This window comes from Coenobita brevimanus, chromosome 38 (assembly GCF_032717465.1).
Source record: "Coenobita brevimanus isolate Jiangsu-jjx chromosome 38, ASM3271746v2, whole genome shotgun sequence".
Classification (NCBI taxonomy): Eukaryota; Metazoa; Arthropoda; class Malacostraca; order Decapoda; family Coenobitidae; genus Coenobita; species Coenobita brevimanus.
Genome location: NC_136991.1, coordinates 7,430,085 through 7,455,000, shown reverse-complemented (window position 1 = coordinate 7,455,000; position 24,916 = coordinate 7,430,085). Strand labels below are relative to the sequence as shown.

General features: G+C 42.3%; 1 protein-coding gene across 1 annotated transcript in view; it reads right to left on the bottom strand.

Annotated features, from left to right (window-relative positions):
* The window catches only part of LOC145396496 (glucose dehydrogenase [FAD, quinone]-like), a 46,670-nt gene extending 26,432 nt beyond the window's left edge, over positions 1-20,238 (bottom strand). Inside the window, exons 1-7 of the mRNA XM_080269867.1 lie at positions 20,106-20,238; positions 7,881-8,083; positions 4,793-4,982; positions 3,919-4,050; positions 2,960-3,084; positions 1,341-1,397; positions 697-810 (exon numbers count right to left, since the gene is read on the bottom strand). Of these exons, the coding sequence (XP_080125993.1) occupies positions 697-810; positions 1,341-1,397; positions 2,960-3,084; positions 3,919-4,050; positions 4,793-4,982; positions 7,881-8,083; positions 20,106-20,238 (954 nt within the window). The remainder of the gene's footprint in view (positions 1-696; positions 811-1,340; positions 1,398-2,959; positions 3,085-3,918; positions 4,051-4,792; positions 4,983-7,880; positions 8,084-20,105) is intronic.
* Between the last annotated feature and the right edge of the window lie 4,678 nt (positions 20,239-24,916).

Genomic DNA, 24,916 nt, shown 5'->3' with positions numbered 1-24,916 from the left:
CTGATCAAATCACAGCTTATTTTTCCTTTCATCTTGGGCAAATGAATCAGATAAATCCTGCCAGTACTGTACTTTGAGAATGGTGTCAAGAAATGAGGTTGATTTGATCCCTCAACAAAGGTGGGCGTTGGCATTAGACAATCAGTTTCGGCATCTCTTCCTTACTAGTGTATATCTGTATATTACAAGTGTATGTTTTTGCATACACACTACATTAATATTAGCTCCTTAAGTGTAGGAGCTCTCTCCTTAGCTGTACGAAATTATATGGAGTTAACTTGAGTAGAATAAGTAAAGACGTTCTGGGGCTCAGGAGGTTAATGGAGGTTGTTTCTAACCCTCTCAGGTCGTTGGATCACTCCGAAACAGATTGAAGTTGTTTGACGTTGATTTAGGTAAACAAAGTTCTACCCTAACTACAATTCTTTTATAACTCCCTCTCAGCTTAATCGTCAGGCGTTAACTGCAGTAGAAAAATAGAGCTGTCCCTTGCATGAGAGGGTTAATAGTGACGTTATAAATACCTTCATTCTGGTATGCCTCATTTAGCTGAATAAATCTTCTGACTTTAGCTGGAATAAAATACAACCGTTGCTTCGACCATGTGTGGGCTAAGGTGTAATATGCAAAATAAGTCGCTTGGAAAGAGGTACTAAGGAGGCTCTAGACTGCACAATAATACAAGCCAAAGATTACCTTGTGTTTCCTGAGGTGCTGTGCAGGTCCCACGCCAGACAACATGAGCAGCTTAGGTGAGCCAACAGCACCAGCGCTCACCACCACCTCCCTCCGTGCGAATACCACCAGACTCTGTTACAGCAACGCAGTTCACAATAAAACCTGCACTAATTCAGGTAGAACACACACACACACACACACACACACACACACACACACACACACACACACACACACACACACTTCCATGCATGCACACAGATCTACACATATACAAGGTATATTTATGTCAGTTACCAGTTTTGATCTAGGTGCGATTTTATTTTTTTTTCCTAAATCTTCCACTACCCAGAGAAACTGTGTTAATCAGAAATTTTACAGTGGGTACCAGGGCTCGTAGGCTCGTCGGTTAAGGAAACTCTCTATTACCTCTTCCTTGATTATTTATTTTCCCATATGGATGGTTATTATCCTTTTGTGCGTTATTTATGGAGATTATGGCGATACTGGAGGAATTTATATAACACACAAGGGGACAGTAAGGTGTAACGGGCATAATTAATCGTCTAAAAAAAAAGTGTTATGGGGTTTTCTTAACACATGAAATACGGGCCCAAGTGATTAAGTGATATTCCATGAACTCTAACAGTTTCGCAACTCACCTTACCATGCTGCTCAAAACGAACCCCTATCGCTCGCTTGTGCTCATCGAAAAGGATCTGCAAACAAAGGGGAATGGTTAGGGTTCTGTGCTTAAGTGTTTTTGTCAGTATCATTTGTGATCTAATTTTTCTTGACCTCTCCGTTTTAGCTCGACTCATTTATTTCTGTAAAGATCTAGGGTAATCCAACCAAATTTACTAGTGCTGAAACCTGCACGTCTAACGTAACCTGGCCTCCCCCAATTTGCCGGATCTAAACATAACTTGCCTTTCCCATCCTTTTCCCTGCCTTGTCTCCCCCACTTCTGACCTTCCCTTCCCTTCATTATCGTACTTTTCCCTTCCCTTCCCTTCCGCTTCCTGATTTCAGTTTCCAGTTCTTCTTCCATTTCATTCCTTTTCTTTCCCTTTCCTCCCTTAATCATTACCCTTTCCTGCCCTTACATGACCTTGCTTATGTGAGCTCTTCCCTGCTCTGTCCTTTTCTTCCCTTCCCTTCCATTCCCTTCCATTCCATTCCATCTCATTTCACTCCCTTCGTCGCTCTTAGTTTCTTTTAATTCTTACCGTGCCTAACATTTCACTTCCTTTCTTTTTCGTATCCTTCCCTCTTCTTCCTTTTACTGCCACACCCTACTCATTCCTTTTCTTTCTTCTCTTTTCTTCCCTAGCCTCCTCTACTTTGTCTCCCCCTTTTCCTACCGTACCCCACCCCATACTACCCTACTTTGCCCTTCATTTCCCTGGTATGCCTTGTCTTTCCCTTCCCTGCCCTACTCATGCCTGCATTCTCCTTTCTTATTCTTCTCTCGCCTTCTTTTCCTTTTTTCTACCCTATCATGTCGTTGTCTTTCTTTTCCTTTCATTTCTTTTATTTAATCTTTCTTACCTCAACGTGACCTGTCCTCTTCTTACATGACATCAGATGTTATGACCTGACCTGTCCTTTCCTGCCTGCACGACTCTGTTTTTGCCTTGATATGCCATTCCTTTCCCTTTCATTCCCTTCCTTTCCTCCATTTTCCTTCCCGTTTCTTTAAGTTAGCCGGTTCTGTTATATTTGCTTCCCTTCCCATTCCTTCCATTTCATTTAATTAAATTCCATTATCTTGGCTTTGGTTCCCATACCTTTCATTCCTGTCCATTTCCTTCTCTTCCCTTTCCATTCCATTCCGATACATTTTTTTTCCCCTACTCTGTTGTGATTTCTACAGATATACGATTTGCCCTACTCTGCCATACTCACCCTGCCCTTTCTTTCCTACTGTACCCTGCTATGTCTTGACTTATCTACCCTGCCCCACCATGCCACTCGGTATCATAATCCCCAATTCCTCTCCCTACCCTTCCGTATCATGTGCTTCCCTTCCTTGCTGTGCCTTGCCATGACCTAATTTATCTTACCCAGACCTGTCGTCAGCATTATCCTGCCGTGCCCCACAGTACCATACCCTGCCCTACTCTATCCATCCCTTCCCTTCCCTGTTCTACCCTGCCATGATCTAACTTTTCTAACCTAAGCCTGCCTAACACCATCTCACCCTTCCCTTCACTGCCCCATCCTGCCCTTCGTCGCATCCTTCCTTTCCCATCCCTACCCTACAGTGCCCTACCCTGACCTGCGTGGCTAGAGCATGCGTAACGACGTGGAAGGCCGGATTTCTGGTGGCTTCAGGGAGAATGTAACCCTCTCCAGTGGTGGTGCGCTCCCCTCGTCGCGTGGTGAGGGTTGGGATGGAAAAACCTGGGGGAAAATATGGAGGAAAATGTGAGGGAAAGGCGGAGATGACGGGAGAGAAAAATGGGGTGAAAGGGACGAGATATGAAGAGAAGGGGGTGGGGGAAGGACCTACAGTTTATTGAGGAGAGACCTATGGTGGAGGTGAAGAGAAGGATGCAGCAGAAGTGGAGAGAGGGGAAGAGAGATATGGAGTGGATTGGAGTGCAGAGGAATTTAAGCAGAAGGATGAGAGGACGGGTAAAAAGTTTATTATGGGGAAGCCAAGAGAGGAGGTAAAGATAAGGGTGAAGCAGAGATGGAGAGAGTGGAAGGTATGGAATGAAGGGGAGAAAAATTAAAATAGACGGGTGGAACGGAAGGTTAGAGTGCGGTAATGAGGGAGAAGCTTGGAGGAGAGATGGAAAGAAGAGTGAGGGGTTTGCTTAAATCTGTGTTACGAAGTATCTTATGCACCAGACAGTGTAGTAAAGGTATTATATCTTATATTTTTGTCACTGCTAGCATTAAAGACGATATTTTTGAAGTTATGGGTGAACGGGGTTGCGTTACGACCAGAATTTCGCCTGTAGCCGAAAAACTACTTGATATTTGATAAAAATTTGGCATATGTGTGATGAGAGAGAGAGAGGGGGGGGGGAAATATGACATCTGATGAGCAGGCTAATAAATGTACGTCTTTTTCTTTCTTATTACCAGAGAATTTATACACGTCTAAGAAACAATCTTTCAAAGTAAGACATCTCTAAAGACTGGCACTGTACATCTTAAATTTTTACACCTGCTACTACAGAGCAATGAAAGTCTGGGCCAAGTTAAGATGAAAGAAGTACAGCTTACCTATCTGGTCGTGTCCATTGGGGTCGATCTCCCTGTAGCCCATCTGCCTGCCGGCCCTCATGATGGCGCCCATAAGCTTGGTGCCCCATCGCTTAGGTTCAATGCCCATGGGTCCGCTTCGTCCGTAGTCGGCTGGGGGGAGGATGGATAAGATGTGGGTGTGTGGCTATGACTGATGATGATGATGATAACGATGATAATGATGATGATTATATAGTTAATGGGGTATGTGGATCTTTCTAATGATGATGATGATGATGATTATGTAGATAGACTTGATGGTGGTGACGAAAATGTTGATGATAATGGTGATGATAAAGATCTTTGTCCAGTACTTGCCCTCATTCACTGTCGCTTGTCCTCCATTGCCTTTCATTTTCCTGTAATTAACCAGTTTACTTGTCAGGCACCTTTAATTAAACCTTTCATTAGTCGAGGATCTAACGAACATACATAAATTACCAGTCAAACACCTCTCACCAGCCAGTCAATTACTCTTCAAATCAAAGTACCTTACTTACCCAGTTACCTATCAGTCCTGCTTAATTCATTGTCTCTTACCTATCAGATATCTATAAATACCATTTCACCTGTTCAGCACCTGTAACTTTCATCTTTCGCCTGTCAGACATCTGTAACTGTCCATCTTGCCTGTTCTGTATCACCTGCCAAACACCTCCCATTAATCATTCAGTCTTCAGCTTCACAGACTTAATTCATAAAAATAATTTGTAAAATACTTTTAATTATCTCATCTCACCTGTAAGATACTTATAACCACCTTAATTAACCTTTCAGATACATGTAGGCACTTCATTTACCTATTAAACAACTGTAATCATCTCCTAACACCTATAAACATCCCTCATCTCACCTGTTATGGATCTATTTGGCCCCCTGTAGCTCTCTGCCTTCTTGAAGAACTGCACCACGTCCCTGTAACCCCAGCCAGGATTGCCAAGAGCCTCCCAGTGGTCAAAGTCCCGCCTGTTGCCCCTCACGTACATCATCCAGTTAAGCACGGACGACCCGCCAAGTACTCGGCCCACGGGGAAGTGACATGCCTGGAGGAAAGAAGGGGGATTAGGTGATGTGAAAAGGATTGGGGAGCTGTATAGGGGAGGCATGAATTGGAGGGGGGAGGTTGGGAGAGAGGAATATGCAAATAGAGAAAAATGTGTTGAAAGAGGGAGAAATATACAGAGGGAGAGAGGAATGTATAGAGGGAAAGGGAATTTGTTAAGGGAAAAGGGAATGTGTAGAGAGAAAAGAGGAATGCGCAGAGGAAAAGAGGAGTGTGTAGAGGGAGGGAGGAATGTGTAGAGAAAGAGGAGGAAAAAAAGAAGGGTTAGATCGATGTCTATCAACTGCACAAGGATCATTAAAGCAGGCAGCCAGATTTTTTAAGTCACTCTCTTCTCCGAGTATGTGACCCGAAACAATCGAATTTACATCCAGGTCCCATACTGTATTCCTGGATGAACAGGGCCAAGGGGTAAATAACTTTGTCAAAGTGTCTAAGAGGACCAAGAATAGAACTAGGGTTCTTCCAATTGCGAACTGGACCTGTTAGCCCATGAACTAATGACTCACCCTAAGAGGAGGCAGGGAAAGAGAGAAAGAGAGATAGAGATGCTGAGAGAGAGGTTGGGAGAATTACGAGGATATGCATAAATATAAAAACATCCAACTACAGACGCACACGCATTCACACACATGCGTAGACTACACACTGCCAACTTATAGGCATGTACAGTCGTTCGAAAAAGTATCTACTGTTGGTGTCCTTACATGTTGAGACGGTGGACGAAGCACTTGAAAATAGTTTTCCAGTAGAGTCACGTGTACTGTATGTATATGCTGGTAGTTTCATCACTATTCAGTAAAGATGAGACATTATACAACAGTTGAAATACTCGTATACTATCCATTAAGAAATACTGGCGCCCCAAAAATGGAGAACACCAGAGTTCATTGTGAAACCACTGATCATAATGAAAAGCTTTACACACACACACACACACACACACACACACACACACACACACACTCAAATATATAAAGACACAAACAATTAAAATATCAAGTTCAGAAAGAATAGGAAAAAGAAAGTAGCCAGTAATCATTATCTGGCTGATACTACAACTGACTGTAATATTACAATTCTCTTCGCTTGCTGTAAAATATTTAGAAATAAGGAAATACGAAATATCTCTAGATATTTCACTGATTTTCATGGTTAATTGAGTTCCTTGTCATGGAAGCATTCAGGTATTATCAAGCTACCACTTGATTATTTTACTTACCGACCGGGTGCCGGAGAGGGATGCATTCATGAAGTGGCATTCATATAGCCTGATAGCTACAGTATGTTGCCCAGTTTTACAAATTTCCTTTAGCTTTCTGCCTGTCCCACCAAAGTGAGATGGTGGACTAGTGGAGAAGAACAACTTCAGCCTGCCGCCCACTGGGTTCACTTTTAGTTGAACCTTGACCTACAACTACTATCACTACTACTTATCTAGGGAGATCCTGGTAGTCTGAGTGGTCAATTGACGATCTCACTTATGTCGCTTCACTCTTACTTTATTCCCTCTCACTGAAGACTATTTTCGTCACCTGAGAGCTATCATTGTAGTCAGTGGGTAGAAATATCTCGGTTAACCCTTTCGCTGCGATTTTGTTCAGGGAAACAAGAAATTATTGTATTTGGATGTGGGAAGTTATAGTATTCAAAAGATTAACCCCATTACTTCGAGACATCCTTCCCTAAGTGAATAAAATTAGCTGGAGGTAAAAAATAAAAATAAATAAATAAATAAATAATGCCATGCTTGTGGGAGAGTTGATGAAAAGTATTGGGCACTTTGGTAAAAAAGAATGTTCCTAATCCGAATAAAATCGTCTAGAAAAGCATTAAAGATGTAAAAATAAGTAGCTGATTGGAGGGAATTAACGCCTTCAGCACTATGATGCCTTTCTTTTATTTCACTCGTAGTACTGCCATATGGCTTTAATTCAATTTATGAGAGATTATTCGATATGGCTTAATGCAGACTTCGTTAACCCCATCACTACGAGAAGTGTCCCATAAGGTAATGAAAAGCGTCTGTCTTGTCGTAGGTTGCAATAGTCTAATTTAAAAAGACGTCCTCACAGTACTATATTCACGGACTGCATTCAGCATTATATTTATTTGATTCATACATTATTTTCTTTGCACATGATCATCAACATCTATATAATAATCCATAGGAAAAAGTGTTCAGTTTTTCGTAAGTGCAAAACAAACCACAGATCCATTTTTTTTCTTCAAGCTTTGTTTTTTAGCTGAGCATTTTTGCTGATCAGAAGATTCTTTTTTGTACGAATGAGGTCATTTTGTTGCGAATTCATTTATGGCAAAATTAATATAGGTTGATTTTTTTTTTTAGCAAGTAATGAGACTGTTAAGCAAGAGTCCAGGATTATAAAGAACAGCGGAACGTACTGTGTTGGATAATAAGACATTTCGTAAAATCAACAATGATGGAAAATGAGATATCTGGGAGTGTAAAGAGCTGCAGGAATCATGAAGTTCCAAAAAGTAATTAACTTCGGAAAATAAGACGTTCCAGAAAGATTACCATTCAAAAATAAAATAGGTACAATGGAAAATAACTGATTTCAGAAAGTAAGAAATTCCATAAAGAAAGGAATTTCAGAGCATAAGGAGTTCGAGAAAGTGGAAATTCGGCTCTCGGAAATGTTTTGGAAGGTAAGGAGTTCCTGAAATATTCAAAATAACGAGTTGCGAAGAATAAGGAGCTTTGGAAAACCCCGAGAGTAAAGAATTTTGTAAAATACGGCCACCACCACCCTGCCTCTGTCGACATAATTCTTGAGAGGAAGAGAAAGAGAGAGAGAGAGAGAGAGAGAGAGAGAGAGAGAGAGAGAGAGAGAGAATGTAAACTATAACCCACCCTGTTCTCGTAGTTAAACAGTGAGTGTCTCTGTGGTACGGTGAAGTAGTTCCAGTCCGCGTCCCCCTGCATGAGCACCACGTTGTATCCCGGCACAAAGCTCTCAGGGGGCGCCGCTCCCCCCGCCTCTATCAGCAACACACGCCACCCCGGCACCTGGGACAGACGGGTAGCTATCACCCCTCCCGCCGACCCCGAACCAACTGAAGGAATAGATGGATTTATTTAGAGATATAGAGAGATTGATTCATATATACATACATACAAGAGACAGATGAATAAACGGATTATCACAGCTCCTGCAGGGATAGGTGGATGGAAGGATTTCGAATTGATGGATTTATAATACGTAACTTATAGACGTAACAGTCACGCAGACAAATAGATATAGCTATGTAGATGGACAGATGACAGTGACAGATATATGGAGATAGGACAGCTGCTTTCACCGACGCTGATCCATGGCCAACTGCAGGGATAGGTAGATGAAGGTATTTCGAACTGATTGCTTTAAACACCAAACATATATATACGATAGGTAAATGGATGAATACCAATAGCCAGATAGGCAGGCAGATAGATGGGAGCTGCTATAATACCTGCTGATACTAAATGCATTCGATAGACAGACACTTCGATAAAATTAAGAGCTGAATTATTGATTAATTACAATACAAAATTTATGTGAATATGCAACGTAGATAAACTGATAAATAATTCTAGTCTTGGAAGTAACTCACATACAATGAGAGAGAGAGAGAGAGAGAGAGAGAGAGAGAGAGAGAGAGAGAGAGAGAGAGAGAGATATTAACGGTAGTGATAGCCTGTTAACATTTTTATACATCAATTACTTCATTGCATGAGTGACCTGGCTGGATGGCCTTGCAAGTCATCGTTTTCACAACAGCTGCAACTTAACCTTTAAAAAAGTATATGAAAAAAAAAAATCTTATTGCACTGTCACACTGAAATACAGCACACACACACACACACACACACACACACACAAACACACACACACACACACACACACACACACACACACACACACACACACACACACACACACACACACACACGTAGAAAGGGCATATCTACCAAAATGCCGGTTTCAGTCTTAGAGGTACTAGAATGGTTCATCCGGCCTCAATTTCATGTTTTGCCCCGAACAATTAGATACAGACCGAAGCAACATGATTTTAAATCCCATGGAGACACCCCAGCCCACCACCAATTCTGACATTACTAGTAATGGGAGGCTTGTCCTGTAGACAGAAGCAAGTAATATCCACGTATTCCCAGCCACACCACAGTCAATCAGCGGCAGTTATGTAACTATGCCCCCCTAGGCTCAGCCAACGACAGCGTGGCAGGGCCGGTTTGAAGGCAGACCTCCTCACTCACTGGCAAGTGTTCCTTCCCTTGTGATTGCGCATCCTGGGTTTTTTTTTGCCTTATTCTACCAATGTACCAATTTACTGTATATCGGATTTTGATTTCTCTTCATCCACCAGTGATCACCTGTCATGTTCTCGTACATGTTTGTACAAAGGATACCTCTCACTGGAAACGTAAATTAGCTAAAGAAAAACATTGTCATGATGAAGCTTATGCAAGACTGGTTCAGACGAAAGCTGTAGTCCGTGTGTGTAAGTGTGACTGCCTTGCTTTAGTGGATCGTGACAATGTTAAGCTTACTGTTTGTGAGTTGAGGGCCATAGCTAACTGTGCCCGATCTCGAGTGTATTTTGGTGAATGGTCTCGTCGGTCCAACATGTTTGTATACTCTGTAAATGTGAATGGTGCTGAGTACAAAGTACTCATATGTGCTGTGAGATACATTTCGATCTATGGGTTAAAACAGAAGAGGATACGCATTGTTATGAGAATGGTGCGTGCAACAGGTGGTGTGGAGGGTCACTTGAGTTCAAGTAAGTCCCCCTCCAAGATCAGTGGTGAATGACGTGAACTTGTGAAGCATCACACAGCTTCCATTGCTTTCTATAAGCCTTCCACTACAGTAACTTTAATAATAATAATAAAAATAATAATAATAATAATAATAATAATAATGATAATAATAATAATAATAATAATAATAATAATAATAATGATAATAATAATAAATAATAATAATAATAATAATAATAATGATAATAATAATAATAATAATAATAATAATGATAATAATAATAATAATGATAATAATAATAATAATTATTAGTATTAGTATTATTAGTAGTATTATTAATGATGATGGTGATGATGATGATAATGATGATGATACTGTGGTCTTTGGTTTCTCAGAAGCACAAGTTCTATCACAATTCACAAGCGCTGGAAACTCGCTTGCACTTTACAGTTACAAAAATTGTGGCAATATTCATGTACAGTACAAACTTTATCTGCAGAAGTGGCGAGCGGCTTAATGAACGCTACACACCCGGTCATTATAGTTTGAATAAACAGTCAGTGACTTGCAAAACGAAAGGACGGTAGGCTAACCAGTAAGTCTTCCTATGCTACTACGAAAACGTTTTCATCAAAGAAAGTATAGTGGGTTTTACTCAAATTCCCCCAAAATATAGACGGACTGAATTCAGGCCCTAAAACATATTTCACATGGACGCAAACGGTTAAGGATAAGAGGGTCATTTATCAATGTAGAGCAGAGTCTGCACAGGAATGGCTTCGACAATCGAGGGAGGATGCTGACGATTCAGTGTACTGCATTGCTGTTGATCTGCAACAAACCCTACCGACACCTTGTTTTTGCAGGTGCCGAGTGTTACCCCAGGGAACCATGGATCTATGTCTTTGGAGTAAACAGCAAGATGGGGAAGGCCGTGAAGTACGCCGGCGGGCAGTGTTACGAATTCGAACCAGTACATATGAAACCACTGAACTCGAAGCAGCTGGCAGTGAATCATGTGTCTGGTAACTGTGAGAAGCAGGAGGGGAGGGGAAGGGAGGAGGAGGAGGAGGAGGAGGAGGAGGAGAGGGAGGAGGGGGGATAGAGGAGGAGGGAAGGAGTTGTACAGTACGTGCGGGAGTAGTGTGGTTGCCACTTATTGCGCTCTTGTATTTAAGGCAAATAGTGACAAATTCATTTGCCTTTAAATGATCATGTGATATATCAGTGCCTATGCAAATAATAATTTTTAAATAACCGTGAGGGTAAGAACGAGGCTTATCCTTGTTGCCCTCCTGCTCCTCGTGATGGTCTTGCTATCCCTCCCTCAGTCCCTCGTGTGAACCGATTGAAAGTGACGGCCGATAACAGTGACATCACAAATTCGTCTAATTTCTTTTTCAGTTATGTTGTGGAGCAGATAATGTGTTGCTAGATTTACCGATATCTTTGCATGATTGTTGATTGCAGTGAAGGATTTAATCAGTCTGAAGCCATTTGTGAAAATGAATACAGATTGCGGGACGAGAGGAAATGCCTTATAGGTTCATCGAGTAATATCCATGTTGCCGACGTCGTTCATGAGTACTTCAACACGAATGATAACCACAAATACCAACTACAACCTACCCACCTCCTTCTACCTCACTTAAACCACAGCTCCAGGGCCGGTGAGTGTTAAGCGAGTATCACACGGGGACCCGTGAACAATTTGTGCAGCACAAAACGGACGTCCAAACTGAGCTTGGACGTCCATACCCTACGGTGGACGTCGACGGCCACCTTCTTCTTCTTTATGGAGTTCACCCCACGACGACTGGGAGGTCACTTCCAACTCCCTAGCAGACGACGTGTTTATCAGCAACAACAATGGACATGAACCAGATTGTGACTTTTGCAATGGGTGCTGCAGTCCTAACCCTGCAGGATGAGGAGGAAGCCTCTGCAAGAAGACAAAGGAGGGGGAGAAGGAGGGCACTGTGGATGAGAGAATGGCTCCCACGCAGTGAAGAAAGCAGCCAGTATAGAAATCTGCACAGTAGTGCTTTCTTCCCGAGTATGCCTTTCGAACGTGCCCGGTCCTCTCTCGGAAACAATCAATCCACATTCCATCATATTTACCACATTTTGGTATATATGAAAAGTTTTTATGACAAAACAGAAATATTAAAAGTACAAAGTTTACTGACAGTTTTGAATTAATCATAATATATCACCTCATCTGACTACAGAGTTCAAGATAGCAGAGGACACACACTACGTGTAAACTCCATAGCGAAGTATGAGATCACCAAGTCGTGGACGTCCACGGTCACCGTGGACGTCCACGAATGGGTCAGGCGGCCTTCCACTCGTGGACGTCCATGACCCTCCCGCGGGGGCAAGTTTGGACGTCCACGGCCAGTTTGGACGTCCACGAGTCTCCCGTGTGATAGCCCCTTTACTGACGTCAAGGCTAGGTGAGAGGACGCTTCGTAGCACCACTTCCTGGATAACTTGTTTAATTTTTTGCTCTTTAACATTCCCCTGTACGCTACCTGTATCGTTTTAATATCGATATAGATTCATTTGCTTGAATGTCATATATGATGATACTGAGGTGTAATGTGCAGAATAAATTGCTGAGGAAGAAATGCCACGAAATCTCCCAAACCACATAGAATACGATCTTTATTCACTTGGTCTGAAGTTAACTCTTTGCCTGCAAAGTACAAATCGTGTATTATTCTTGGGAACGTCCTATGATAACTAAGCTTAGAGAAACTCTCAAAGCAATAGTGTGAAATATTATATGCCCTACGTTCTGACAAAGAACTGGAAGTTTTATATTTTAATGCACCTAATCTCATGCTATTTTATTAAGCTCAAAGAATCCTAGGCCAGCTAGAAGGTTGATAATAATAATAATAATGATAAAATTTATAGATGTTATCTTGGTATTGGTGCTACGATTTTCTAATAACTGTTTCCTTTACAGGTTTATTTCAGGTCTGTAATTCAGGAAAAGTATTTTCACTTCAAATCTGGGCTGCATGAAACAAAAAATCTGAAAGTACTGAAAATCTTTGGGACCCAAAATAAAAACTTAAGTGTAGTTTTCGGCTCATGGTATATAAAACATAGGAATAAACACTCATCCTTCACCATTTACAACTACCGTGAGCTTACACCATACACTATCTACCTATCTATTGCCAGACGCCTCAATTCCGTACGGGATGGCCACAAACAAATCGCCTCCACGTCGCCCTGTCCCCCACCATTTCACTGCCCTCTCTCCATCTCACCCTCGACCTCCCCCTCCCTCTCACCCCCTCCACCTCGCTCACATACACTCTCCTCGTCAGTCTCTCACCCTCCGTCCTCTCCAAGTGGCCAAACCACCCCAGTGTGTTCCTCCTAGCGCTTCCTATCACATCCAGATCCACACCACAACGCTCCTTTATATCCTCATTTGTCAGCCTGTCTCTCCATGTGACTCCACAGGCTCCTCTCAAATAACTCATTTCCACTGCTCTCACTCTTGACTTGTGTCCTTCCAGCAACGTCCAAGCTTCACTTCCATATGTTAGAGTTGGTATCACAATACTCTCATGTAGTAACTCTTTCATTTCCATGCTCACTTCCCTGTTTCTTATCACTGCTTTCAAGGAACCAGCAACCTTTCTTCCTTGTTGTACCCTTTCAAGCACTTCACCCTTCAAACTTCCATCCTTACTCATCACACTACCCAAGTACTTAAACGTTCTCACATTTTCGTTTCCTCATCATCCAACCTCACTGTACATTCACTGACTTCACCTCTCTCAAAGACCATCACTTTACTCTTCACTACATTCACCTTTAGATTCCGTTTCTTACACACTCTCCCAAACTCATCCACCAAGCCTTGCAGCTCCCCTTCGTCTTCATTCATCAACACCGTATCATCCGCAAACAACAGTACAGGGAGTTTCCAAACACTACCCTCACTCTCCAGGGCCACTCGACCATCCACTGCCCTACCTTGTACCTCTTTTATTACCCCATCCATGTACAGATTGAACAACCATGGAGACATGACACATCCCTGTTTCAACCCAACCTTCAGAGAGAAAAATTTTACTCAGTTCACAATCCACATGCACTACAGCCTGAGCACCATCATACATACTCTTCACAGCATTCAACAACTTCCTATCTACTCCATATATTCTTAATACTTTCCACAATCCTTGTCTATCCACCCTGTCATATGCTTTCTCCAAATCCATGAAAGCTGCATACAACTACTTTCCCTTCTCTAGAAACTTTTCCACTAAAGATCTAAGAATGAATATCTGACCTTCCTAAAGCCTCCCTGTTCTTTTCCAACTAATTCCTCTGTTATTTCTCTAACTCTATCAGTAAGTATCCTACCATACACTTTTCTTATTACACTAAGAAGACAAATGCCCCTATGATTACCACACACTTCTTTTTCCCCTTTTCCTTTGTACAAGGGAATAATTATACCTGACTTCCAATCCTCCGGGACTCTACCTTCCTCACAGGCCAATCTGCACATCTTCCACATCCATTCTACTACTATCTCTTCCCCATGCTTCAGCATTTCATCACATACTCCATCAATTCCTGGGGCTTTCCCCAACTGACTTTCTTCATTGCTTCCACAACTTCTATCCTACTGATTTCTTCCTGTCTTCTCACCTCCCTCCTTCTCCCAGCCATTCCCCAGCTACTTATAATCACATTACGTCCATCCTCTATGTTCAACAATTCCTTAAAGTGTTCTCTTCATCTGCTCACTTTTTCTCCCTTCTCCACTATAGTCGCAGCGCGCGACTCTGAGGTTGTTATTATCATGCCCTGGCAACCTACCATTCTAAAGGGCGTCTGATTTCGTGTATAATATGAGACGCATGTGATTCGTGGATAATGTGTTCGTGTATAATCATATTGATGTATAATATATTCGTGCATAATAATATGATTCGGGTATAATATGATAAGAAATCGGAAGCTCATTTGATTGGTATGTTGCCAGGGTACGATAATGACAACTCATAGTTGTGCGCCGCGACTATAGTAATCTACCATTTTTATCTTTCACTCCCCTGCTAACTTCACTGCCACCTGTCTTACTCTCTTCTCCTCCTTCCGGAACATTTTCTTACAGTCCCTCCACTTTACACTCAAATTCCTTCCAAATTCCTCATCCACTCTCTTCTTACTCTCTCTTACTAATCTTTTCACCTCTCTCTTCCTTTCTACATATAACTCTCTCTTCCGCCTCTCAACTTCTTCCACGCCCCTATTTCTCATCCATTCATTGCATGCTTTCTTCTTTTGTGCCACTGCTTGTCTCACCTCTTCATTCCACCACACTGTTCCTTGCACCCCCCTCCATCTTCTTTTCATCCCACACACCACATCACATGTTGCACATATTTCTTCTGTGAATATCCTGCACACCCCTTCCACGTCCCCCATCTGCTCCAGTTCATATTTCCCCAATTGTTCCTCTTCTTCTCTCCTATATTCTTCCTCTTTCTCATCCTCTTGTAACCTTTCCACTGTCCTTGCAACTACTCCTTCCCCCCGTCCTTCCCTTCTTCTATTTCTCCATCTTACTTGGAACTTGATTCTGGCCACCACCAAGTAGTGGTCAGAAAGTCCTGTCCCCCAACCTCTATCAGCTCTTGCATCCATTACACATCTTCGCATCCTTTCATCCATACACACATAATCAATCATTGCCTTCCTTTCATTCAGTTCACCACCCACCCTTCTCATCACTCGTCATATATACCTGTGGAACATTTTGTGCCTGAAGAAGGTATTGGCTATCACCAACCCCCTCCCGGCACAAATGTCCACTAACGCACTGCCATTCTCATCTATCTCAGCAGGCACACCCCACTCACCGCCTATTCCATCCACCTTCACATTCCCTACTTTACCATTCATATCACCAATCAAAAACACTCTCTTATTCCTTCCAAACTTTTCCATGCACACTTCCACATTCGTTCAGAACTCTTCTCACACTCTGCTTGCACGATCTGGTGTTGGCACATACACGCACACAATCGCCCACATTTGTATTCCAACTTTCAATCTTACCCACACAATCCTTGACCCAACTGTTCCATACTCTCTTATGTTCTTCTTCCACCATTTACTCACAACAATACACACTCCTTCTTTTTTCCTCTCATTCTCACCTACTCCTGTACATATACCCCATCCATACTCCCATTCTCTCACACTCTTTCTCCTCTCCATTTACAGAGGTTTCAGTTACTTCACATACATCCACTTTCTCACCCTCAAGCACCTGGACAATCTCTCTCTCTTTCACCTCATCATTCGCACCCCTTACATTCCATGTTGCGATCCTTACCATGTCCATTGTCCGGTCCTTGGTCGTCATCTTTTGGTCAGTCCTTGTCCGAGGCTTCATGTTCGTCTTTTTAGTTAACTGTGTTCCGGGGAGGGGCACTAGCCCTCCGCCAACCCTTTTAGTCGCCTCGTACGACAAACAGGGATACTGGGGGAGTATTCTTAAACCCCCCCCCTACCCCCAGGGGGTACACCATACACAATCCACTTAATAAAATAATAATAATAATAATAATAATAATAATAATGATAATAAAATCTGCAATTTCTTCGTGGGTATTATAAAACGGTAGGTACAACCATTGCACTATTATAAACATCAAACCGTTTACATTCACTTATCTCAGAAGTGTGTTTTTACGCTAAGTCCTATACCCAAATAGGCCCTTATGTGTAGGCTCTCTATGTGTCGTAGATATATACAGTAGAAGAGTAGACAGAGATGTACGGACAGACAAAGAGGGAGACAGGGAGTAGAGGAGGGGAAGAAGTAAGAATGACAGGGAGAAATATATATATATTTTTTTGGTTCATTGATTGATTGACATATATACGGACAGACAGCAGATGGATGTAGAAAATTACGGAATTCCAGAAAGATATGGAGAGAGAGAGAGAGAGAGAGTCTATCTATCTATCTATTGCCAGACGCCTCAATCCCGTTTGGGGTGGCCATAAACAAATCGCCTCCAAGTCGCCCTGTCCCCCGCCATTTCACTGCCTTGCTCCCAACTCACACCTCCCTCTCTCATATACCTCTCCACCCCATCCCTCCATCTCATCCTCGGCCTCCCCCTCCCTCTTCCCCTCTCCACCTCACTCACATGCACTCTCTTCGCCAGTCTTTCACCCTCCATCCTTTCCACATGGCCAAACCACCTCAGTGTGTTCCTCATAACGCTTCCTATCACATCCACATCCACACCACAATGCTCCTTTATATCCTCATTCGTCAGCCTGTCTCTCCATGTGACTCCACAGGCTTCTCTTAAATAACTCATTTCCACTGCTCTCACTCTTGACTTGTGTCCTTCCAACAACGTCCAAGCTTCACTTCCGTACGTTAGAGTTGGTATCACAATACTGTCATGTAGTAACTTTTTCACTTCCATGCTCACTTCCCTGTTTCTTATCACTGCTTTCAAAGAACCAGCAACCTTTCTTCCCTGCTGTACCCTTTCACGCACTTCACCCTCCAAACCTCCATCCTTACTCATCACACTACCCAAGTACTTAAACGTACTCACATTTTCCAATTCCTCACCATCCAACCTCACTGTACATTCACTGACTTCACCTCTCTCAAAGACCATCACTTTACTCTTCCCTACATTCACCTTTAGATTCCGTTTCATAAACACTCTCCCGAACTCATCCACCAAGCCTTGCAGCTCCCCTTCGTCTTCACTCAATAACACAGTATCATCTGCAAACAACAGTACATGGAGTGTCCAAACACTATCCTCTCTCACCAGGGCCACTCCAACACTACCCTACCTTGTACCTCTTTTATTACCCCATCCATGTACAGATTGAACAACCATGGAGACATGACACATCCCTGTTTCAACCCAACTTTCAAAGAGAAAAATTCACTTAGTTCACCATCCACACGCACTGCAGCCTTCGCACCATCGTACATACTCTTCACAGCATTCAACAACTTCCCATCTACTCCAAATATTCTTAACACTTTCCACAATCCTTGTCTATCCACCCTGTCATATGTTTTCTCCAAATCCATGAAAGCCGCATACAACTACTTTCCCTTCTCTAGAAACTTTTCCACTAAAGATCTAAGAATGATTATCTGATCTACACAACCTCTTTCCTTCCTAAAGCCTCCCTGTTCTTCTCCAACTAATTTCTCTGTTCTTTCTCTAACTCTGTCAATAAGTATCCTACCATACACTTTTCCAATTATGCTAAGAAGACAAATGCCCCTATGATTACCACACACTTCTTTTTCCCCTTTTCCTTTGTACAAGGGAATAATTATACCTGACTTCCAATCCTCCGGGACTCTACCTTCCTCCCAGGCCAATCTGCACATCTTCCACATCCATTCTACTACTATCTCTCCCCCATGCTTCAGCATTTCACCACACACTCCATCAATTCCTGGGGCTTTCCCCGATTTAACTTTCTTCATTGCTCCCACAACTTCTATCCTACTGATTTCTTCCTGTCTTCTCACCTCCCTCCTTCTCCCAGCCATTTCCCAGCCACTTATACTCACATTACTTCCATCCCCTATGTTCAACAATTCCTTAAAGTGTTCTCTCCATCTGCTCACTTTTTCTCCCTTCTCCACTAATAATCTACCATTTTTATCTTTCACTCCCCTGCTAACTTCACTTCCACCCTGTCTTACTCTTTTCACCTCTTTCCAGAACATTTTCTTACAGTCCCTCCACTTTACACTCAAATTTCTTCCAAATTCCTCATCCACTGTCTTTTTACTCTCTCTTACTAATCTTTTCACCTCTCTCTTTCTTTCTACATATAACTCTCTCTTCCGCCTCTCAACTTCTTCCACGCCCCTATTTCTCTTCCATTCATTGTATGCTTTCTTCTTTTGTGCCACAGCCTGTCTCACCTCTTCAGCCCACCACGCTGTTCCTTGCACCCCCCTCCGTCTTCTCTTCCTTCCACACACCACATCACATGCTGCACATATTTCTTCTGTAAATATCCTACACACACCTTCCACGTCTCCCATCTGCTCCAGTTCATATTTGCCCAATCGTTCCTCCACTTCTTTCTTATACTCTGCCTTTTTCTCATCCTCTTGTAACCTTTCCACTCTCCTTGCAACTACTCCTTCCTCTCGTCTTTCCCTTCTTCTATTCCTCCATCTTACTTGAATTCTGATTCTGGCCACCACCAAGTAGTGGTCAGAAAGTCCACTCCCCCAACCTCTATAAGCTCTTGCATCCATTACACATCTTCGCATCCTTTCATCCACACACATATAATCAATCATTGCCTTCTTTTCATTCAGTTCACCACCCACCCTTCTCATCACTCGCCATATATACCTGTGGATCATTTTATGCCTGAAGAGGGTATTGGCTATCACCAACCCCCTCCCAGCACAAATGTCCACTAACGCACTCCCATTCTCATCTATCTCAGCAGGTACACCACACTCACCAACTATTCCATCCACATTCACATTCCCAACTTTACCATTCATATCACCGATCAAAAACACTCTCATTCCTTCTAAATTTTTCCATGCACACTTCTACATTTGTCCAGAACTCTTCTCTCACTCTTCTAGCACGATCTTGCGTTGGCGCATACACACACACACAATCGCCCACATTTGTATTCCAACTTTCAACTTTACCCACACAATCCTTGATCCAACTGATCCATACTGTCTTATGCTCTTCTTCCATCTTTTACTCACAACTATACATACTCCTTCCTTTGCCCTCTCATTCTCACCTACTCCAGCACATATACCCCATCCATACTCCCATTCTCTCACACTTTCTCCTCACCATTTTGTTTCAGTTATTCCACATACATCCACTTTCGCACCCTCAAGCACCTGGACAATCTCTCTCTCTTTTACTGATATTCCGTAAAAACTTTAATGGCTGAGTAATCTTTACATCTCTGAACTTGTTTGACGGTTAGTATGTCACTGCTTTCACAACAATGGCAAAATAGTCTTCTCCGTAAAAAGGGCAAACAAAAAAAAAAAAATTGTATTGCAAATGTCACGATGAAATGCAAAACACACACACACACACACACACACACACACACACACACACACACACACACACACACACACACACACACACACACACACACACACACACACACACACACAGAATGAATCGCCACTTGAAAGTTCCACACACAACCAGAGATCTCTACCCACACTTACTCCTACTGTACGCTCTGCTCACCTACAATGAAGTCGTAATGAGTGAGCAGCGTGGGTCGTGGTGGGTGGGTGCGGGTGTGGTCGTTCCTCAGTAGCACCATCACCAGCAGCCTCACCAGCACCGCAGGAACCACACGTGTGAACTTGTAAATCATGGTGAGCGGAGAGGGGAATTGAGTTGGTAGGGGAAAGAAGGGTTGGGGAGAGGGACTGAATTAGTAGGGGAAAGAAAGGTCTGGGAAGTTAGGATTAAGATAGTGGGAAAGGGACTGAGTTAAGAAGGGTTGGGGGAGAGGGACCGGGTTAGTTGGGGAAAGAATGGTTAGGGGAGATAGGATTAAATAGTGGTGGGGAGACTGAGTTGGTGGGTTGGGGAAGAGATTATCGAGAGAGGGAGAAAATTAACTGAAAGTGGAGGGAAAGAAGAGAAATAACTTAGATAGGATCAAGAGAATGGGACGGGACTGGGTTTGAGACTTTTGGAATAGATAGGATCAAGAGAAGGTAGTGTTGACGGGGGTGAGGTGTAAGAGTGAGAGAGAGAGAGAGAGAGAGAGAGAGAGAGAGGATTGGAAGTCTGACTTGGGAGTAAGGGAAAGATGAGAGACAATTAGGAATATGGGCTGGAGTGGAAGAAATGAGAGGTGAGTGAGGCAGATTAGGACTGAGTAAAGGAGACAGGTAAGAGAGAAACGGGAGAGGTGGTTCAAGGAGTGGAGAAATGAGGAAAGGAGAGAAGGGTGGTTGACAAGGGAGCGTGGGTAAGTGTGATAGGTGAGTGTGGGAGAGAGGGGGTGGGTGAAGGAGAAGTCAAGTCAGGGAAAGGAGAGGTGATTTAAGAGGAAGGAGTGAGGACGGGAATTGAGAGAGGAAAGATGATTATGAATGGGTTGGGAGTAGAGGCTGAAGACTAGGATACGGATAGGGTTTGCGATGGAATACAAGAAGGGAAGAGATGTAAGAAAAGAGAAATATTGGTGAACTGAAAAGGAAGAGGGAGGGGGTCGGGGAACAGAGTTGGGAGTCTTGGAGGGGTTGAAAGAATGAGAGAAGATGGAGAGAAGAGGGGAGAGGAATGATGGCTGGGTAGGTAAAGGAGAGAGGCAAGGAAACGAGGAATTGGAAGTAGTGAGAATGACAGGAAAAAGTTGTGGAAGGGAATAGGAGGTGAAAAAGTACTATGAGAGGTAGATAGGAAAGACAGAAAATGTGTATACAATGAATGAAGGAAATGTGAGTGGAAGTGACAGATGGAGGGAGGGAGGGGAAAGAATGAGAAAGAGGAAAGAGAGGAGTTACTGTCAAAGTGGAAAGGGGAACGAGAGAAGGAAAGTGCAGATAAGGAAGAAAGGTGTATGAAGATGGAAAGGATTATGGAAGGGGGAAGAGAAGTGTATGAAAGGAAGGAGGGTGTATGGAAGGATGAAAGATGTATGGAAGGTGGGAGGGAGAGGGTGAGGAAAACTAATAGATGCACTGAACGGTGAATGGAAGGACGGGGAATAAAGGATGAGGGTCGTATGAAAGGATGCAAGGATGAAGAATTAATGGAAGGAAGAAATGAGGGTGAATGGCAGGAAGGAGGGTGGGCGGATGTTACTTCATCGGATTCACCCTGCTGAATGAACACAGTGACTTCGCTCGCTCCAGCCCTGAAAAAGAAAGCTTAATTGTAGCCTCTGCGTCCATATTTCCCAGTCCATTTCTCGATTACGACTGTTAAATATATTTAAGCAATCTTCATTCATTCATTCATTCATTGCCAGACGCCATGTATCCCAGACGGGGTGGCCAAGGGCTTAGAGTTAATTGTTTTTACAGGGAGCTAATCCTCCACCAACCCCACTTGACACGTAGGGATGTGCTAATATAAATGTCCACAGGCATCAATAAACCCCAGAAAAACTAGGAACAAATATTTTCTGGACATATACCAGTGACAGAAGCACCGTATATATCTATATATGTGTCAGTGAAAAACTACGATAGTTTTGACATACCAGTGACAAAAACACACATTTTCATTTAAGTAATTGAAAAACTACCACACAATAAGTTTCACCATTAATTCCCAGATTTGCTTTCTTTTCAGAAATCTTCATTGTATTACTACTTTTTCATGCATTCAAGTTAGTAGCTACTCAGTTAACAAACCAAATTTCCCATATAAGAAATTTCTGTCTTACCCGCAATGCACACAGCATTAAAAAAAAAAAAAATGGATCATCAATGTTATGTCAGTATCCACAATGACTAGATCAACAGTGAGATATTTTTTTACATGTATTTTCCTCTCATGTGAAGGTCATTACTTAAACCAGCATTAAAATCAGATACATCTCTCGGCCAAAAACTGTATTCTTTCTTTTCATTGCTGTTTATATTTGCATATTACACCTTAATCTGGTCTCGTATGTAATGTATATCTGTAATTTATTAACAGTTTCCACGAATAATAATTTGCACGAGGATATTAGAGTACATGAAACAGATTAAATCTCTAAGGAATAGGTTTTAAAATGTCTCCAAAGACAGTGAGATTACGGTCCTAGTAATGGATAAGTAAATAAATGAATAAATAATAAAGGGATGTTTGTATCGGTACAATGACTGACCCAAATGTATGGTCGTACAAGAAGACTCATGAAGCGTAATGATTAATCTTTCTTTCACCAACACAAACACAGGCCAGAAGAGGGTTACATAAGACTATGTAATCGATTCCCAGCAAACACCACACTATCACTTTCCATGTCTGTTTGCATAGTCGTGTTTGCCGTCGGACCCAAACGCCGACGGCACACAGAGAGAGAAATACGTAAACACTTGAGCCTCGGGCCAAGTGCTCAAGCCAACACTTCACGTAAGTCTCTCCTTTGACTAGACGAGACTAGAGACGCAGGGAAAAGAGCCCCGAAGTCCAGATGCAGTTTTGTAACCTTTTAGTACGTATGCTAGAGTGCATTAGTGTGATCTGTTCAGTGTGAAGATTAGAGCAGAGAGATGCTGGAGAGGGATGCCTTCACATGGAGTCACCAATATATCCAGAAGGTGGAACTACCTGGGTCGGTATTCTCGTCCGTTGAGGAAGCTCCCTAACACTTTTTCTTATAAGAATTATTTTGTTCATTTCACCTTACTGTCCTCTTCTGTGTTACATACAGTAGATTCTTCCAGTATCACCATACTCCGTATGAATAACATACAAAGGATATTAACTACCCATGTCCAAAAACAAATGGCTAAAGAAGAGGTGTTAGGGAGCTTCCTTAACCGACGAAAATATGGATCCTGGTCATATATACGGTATATCCCTCAGCTTCCTCCCTATCTTCCAAAAGGAGAATGGTGGCTGCAAGAGAGGGGCAAATTCAGCCTGCAGTACACTAGATTCACAGTCAGATGAACCTGGGATTTTAACCCACTAGCGCCCAGGGTTCCTGTGTGAGGGACTGGGCTGTAAGGGTACTAAGCGTACTGCCCCCTGCCTATGGGCTCAAAGTCGCGAAGCTCACTGGTCCCTACCCCGGGGTTTCCTTCTTTATTATCTTTTGGAAATGACCAATTCCGTCCTATTCTGAGGACACTGGACGGAAATGGGTTAACTACCGCTTCTATAACCACTAAGGCAGGTTTGGAATATCAAGACTTAACCCTTCAGTAAAGTGACGTCCGTTTAACTCCTTTGTAAGATTGCGTACCGGGTAATTTTGAGTTTATTCCTGCTACCGACAAACTATTTTATTCAACCTTGGAGGAACTTTTCGAGCTGGTGGGGATACGGGTACATTGGAAAAAATAAAAAGTTATCTCCTTCAAGGATTTAAATCTATAGTTGCTCTCACCAGACGATTTTCCTTAGATTAGGGGAGACACCATGCAGTATTCTTACTACAACGCGAAATCTCTAAGATGAATGGAATCGTTGGAAGGTAGCAAAACATGTTTAGAGAAAGAGAGAGAGAGAGACGATTGTCATGAAGGGGTACAAAGGAGTCCAAAGGAGAGGAAACAGCAACAAACCTATTGAAGTTTGGGAGGCTGTTTATTATAGGATAGATTATAACTGACCTAACTATTCCATGGGTCAAAGACAAGGATAGGACGGTAAATTTAATTCCTCTGGAGTGGTACTTAAGCCTTCAGTAGGATTATCTCTATTATTTTCTTGTTACCTTCCTAGTACTGTAGTCTAATCACCCTGAAATTTTTCTCTTACTTTCAGGGTTAAGTTCAGTGTCTAATACGCTTTCAGTACAATGACGTGGTATCTTAGTTTATACTTCCATTTTCGGACGATTTTATGCAACTTGGGATAAAATGCTCATTATGGAAATATTACAAAGAAACAGTGCGGTATTTTAACCCAGTTTTCAGGAATGTATTTCAGATTAATAAAATCGCAAGCAGGTCGCCAGAATAAAGAATATAAATGGAATCAAAGTTATCGATAATTTAAAAATATAAACTGAAAGCATTGGAATTTTAATTTCATTTAAATTATTTTAGCTAATCTTCCACAAGAGGCATCGGCAGACCGTAAGAAAACATTCTAACTAGGCTAATGCCATCACATCTCATCATTACCGAGATAGCCCTAACATGCATCAGTATGGATGGTTCGGCACTGGCATACGAGTGGTGGCTATGGAAAATGATGGCCACGATTCGTTGCGCGTAAGACTGCTGGCCTCAGGGAATGAATTGTTTAGCATATGCCTACAGTGTTACGTGTGTAAGAATATATATATATATATATATATATATATATATATATATATATATATATATATATATATGTGTGTGTGTGTGTGTGTGTGTGTGTGTGTGTAT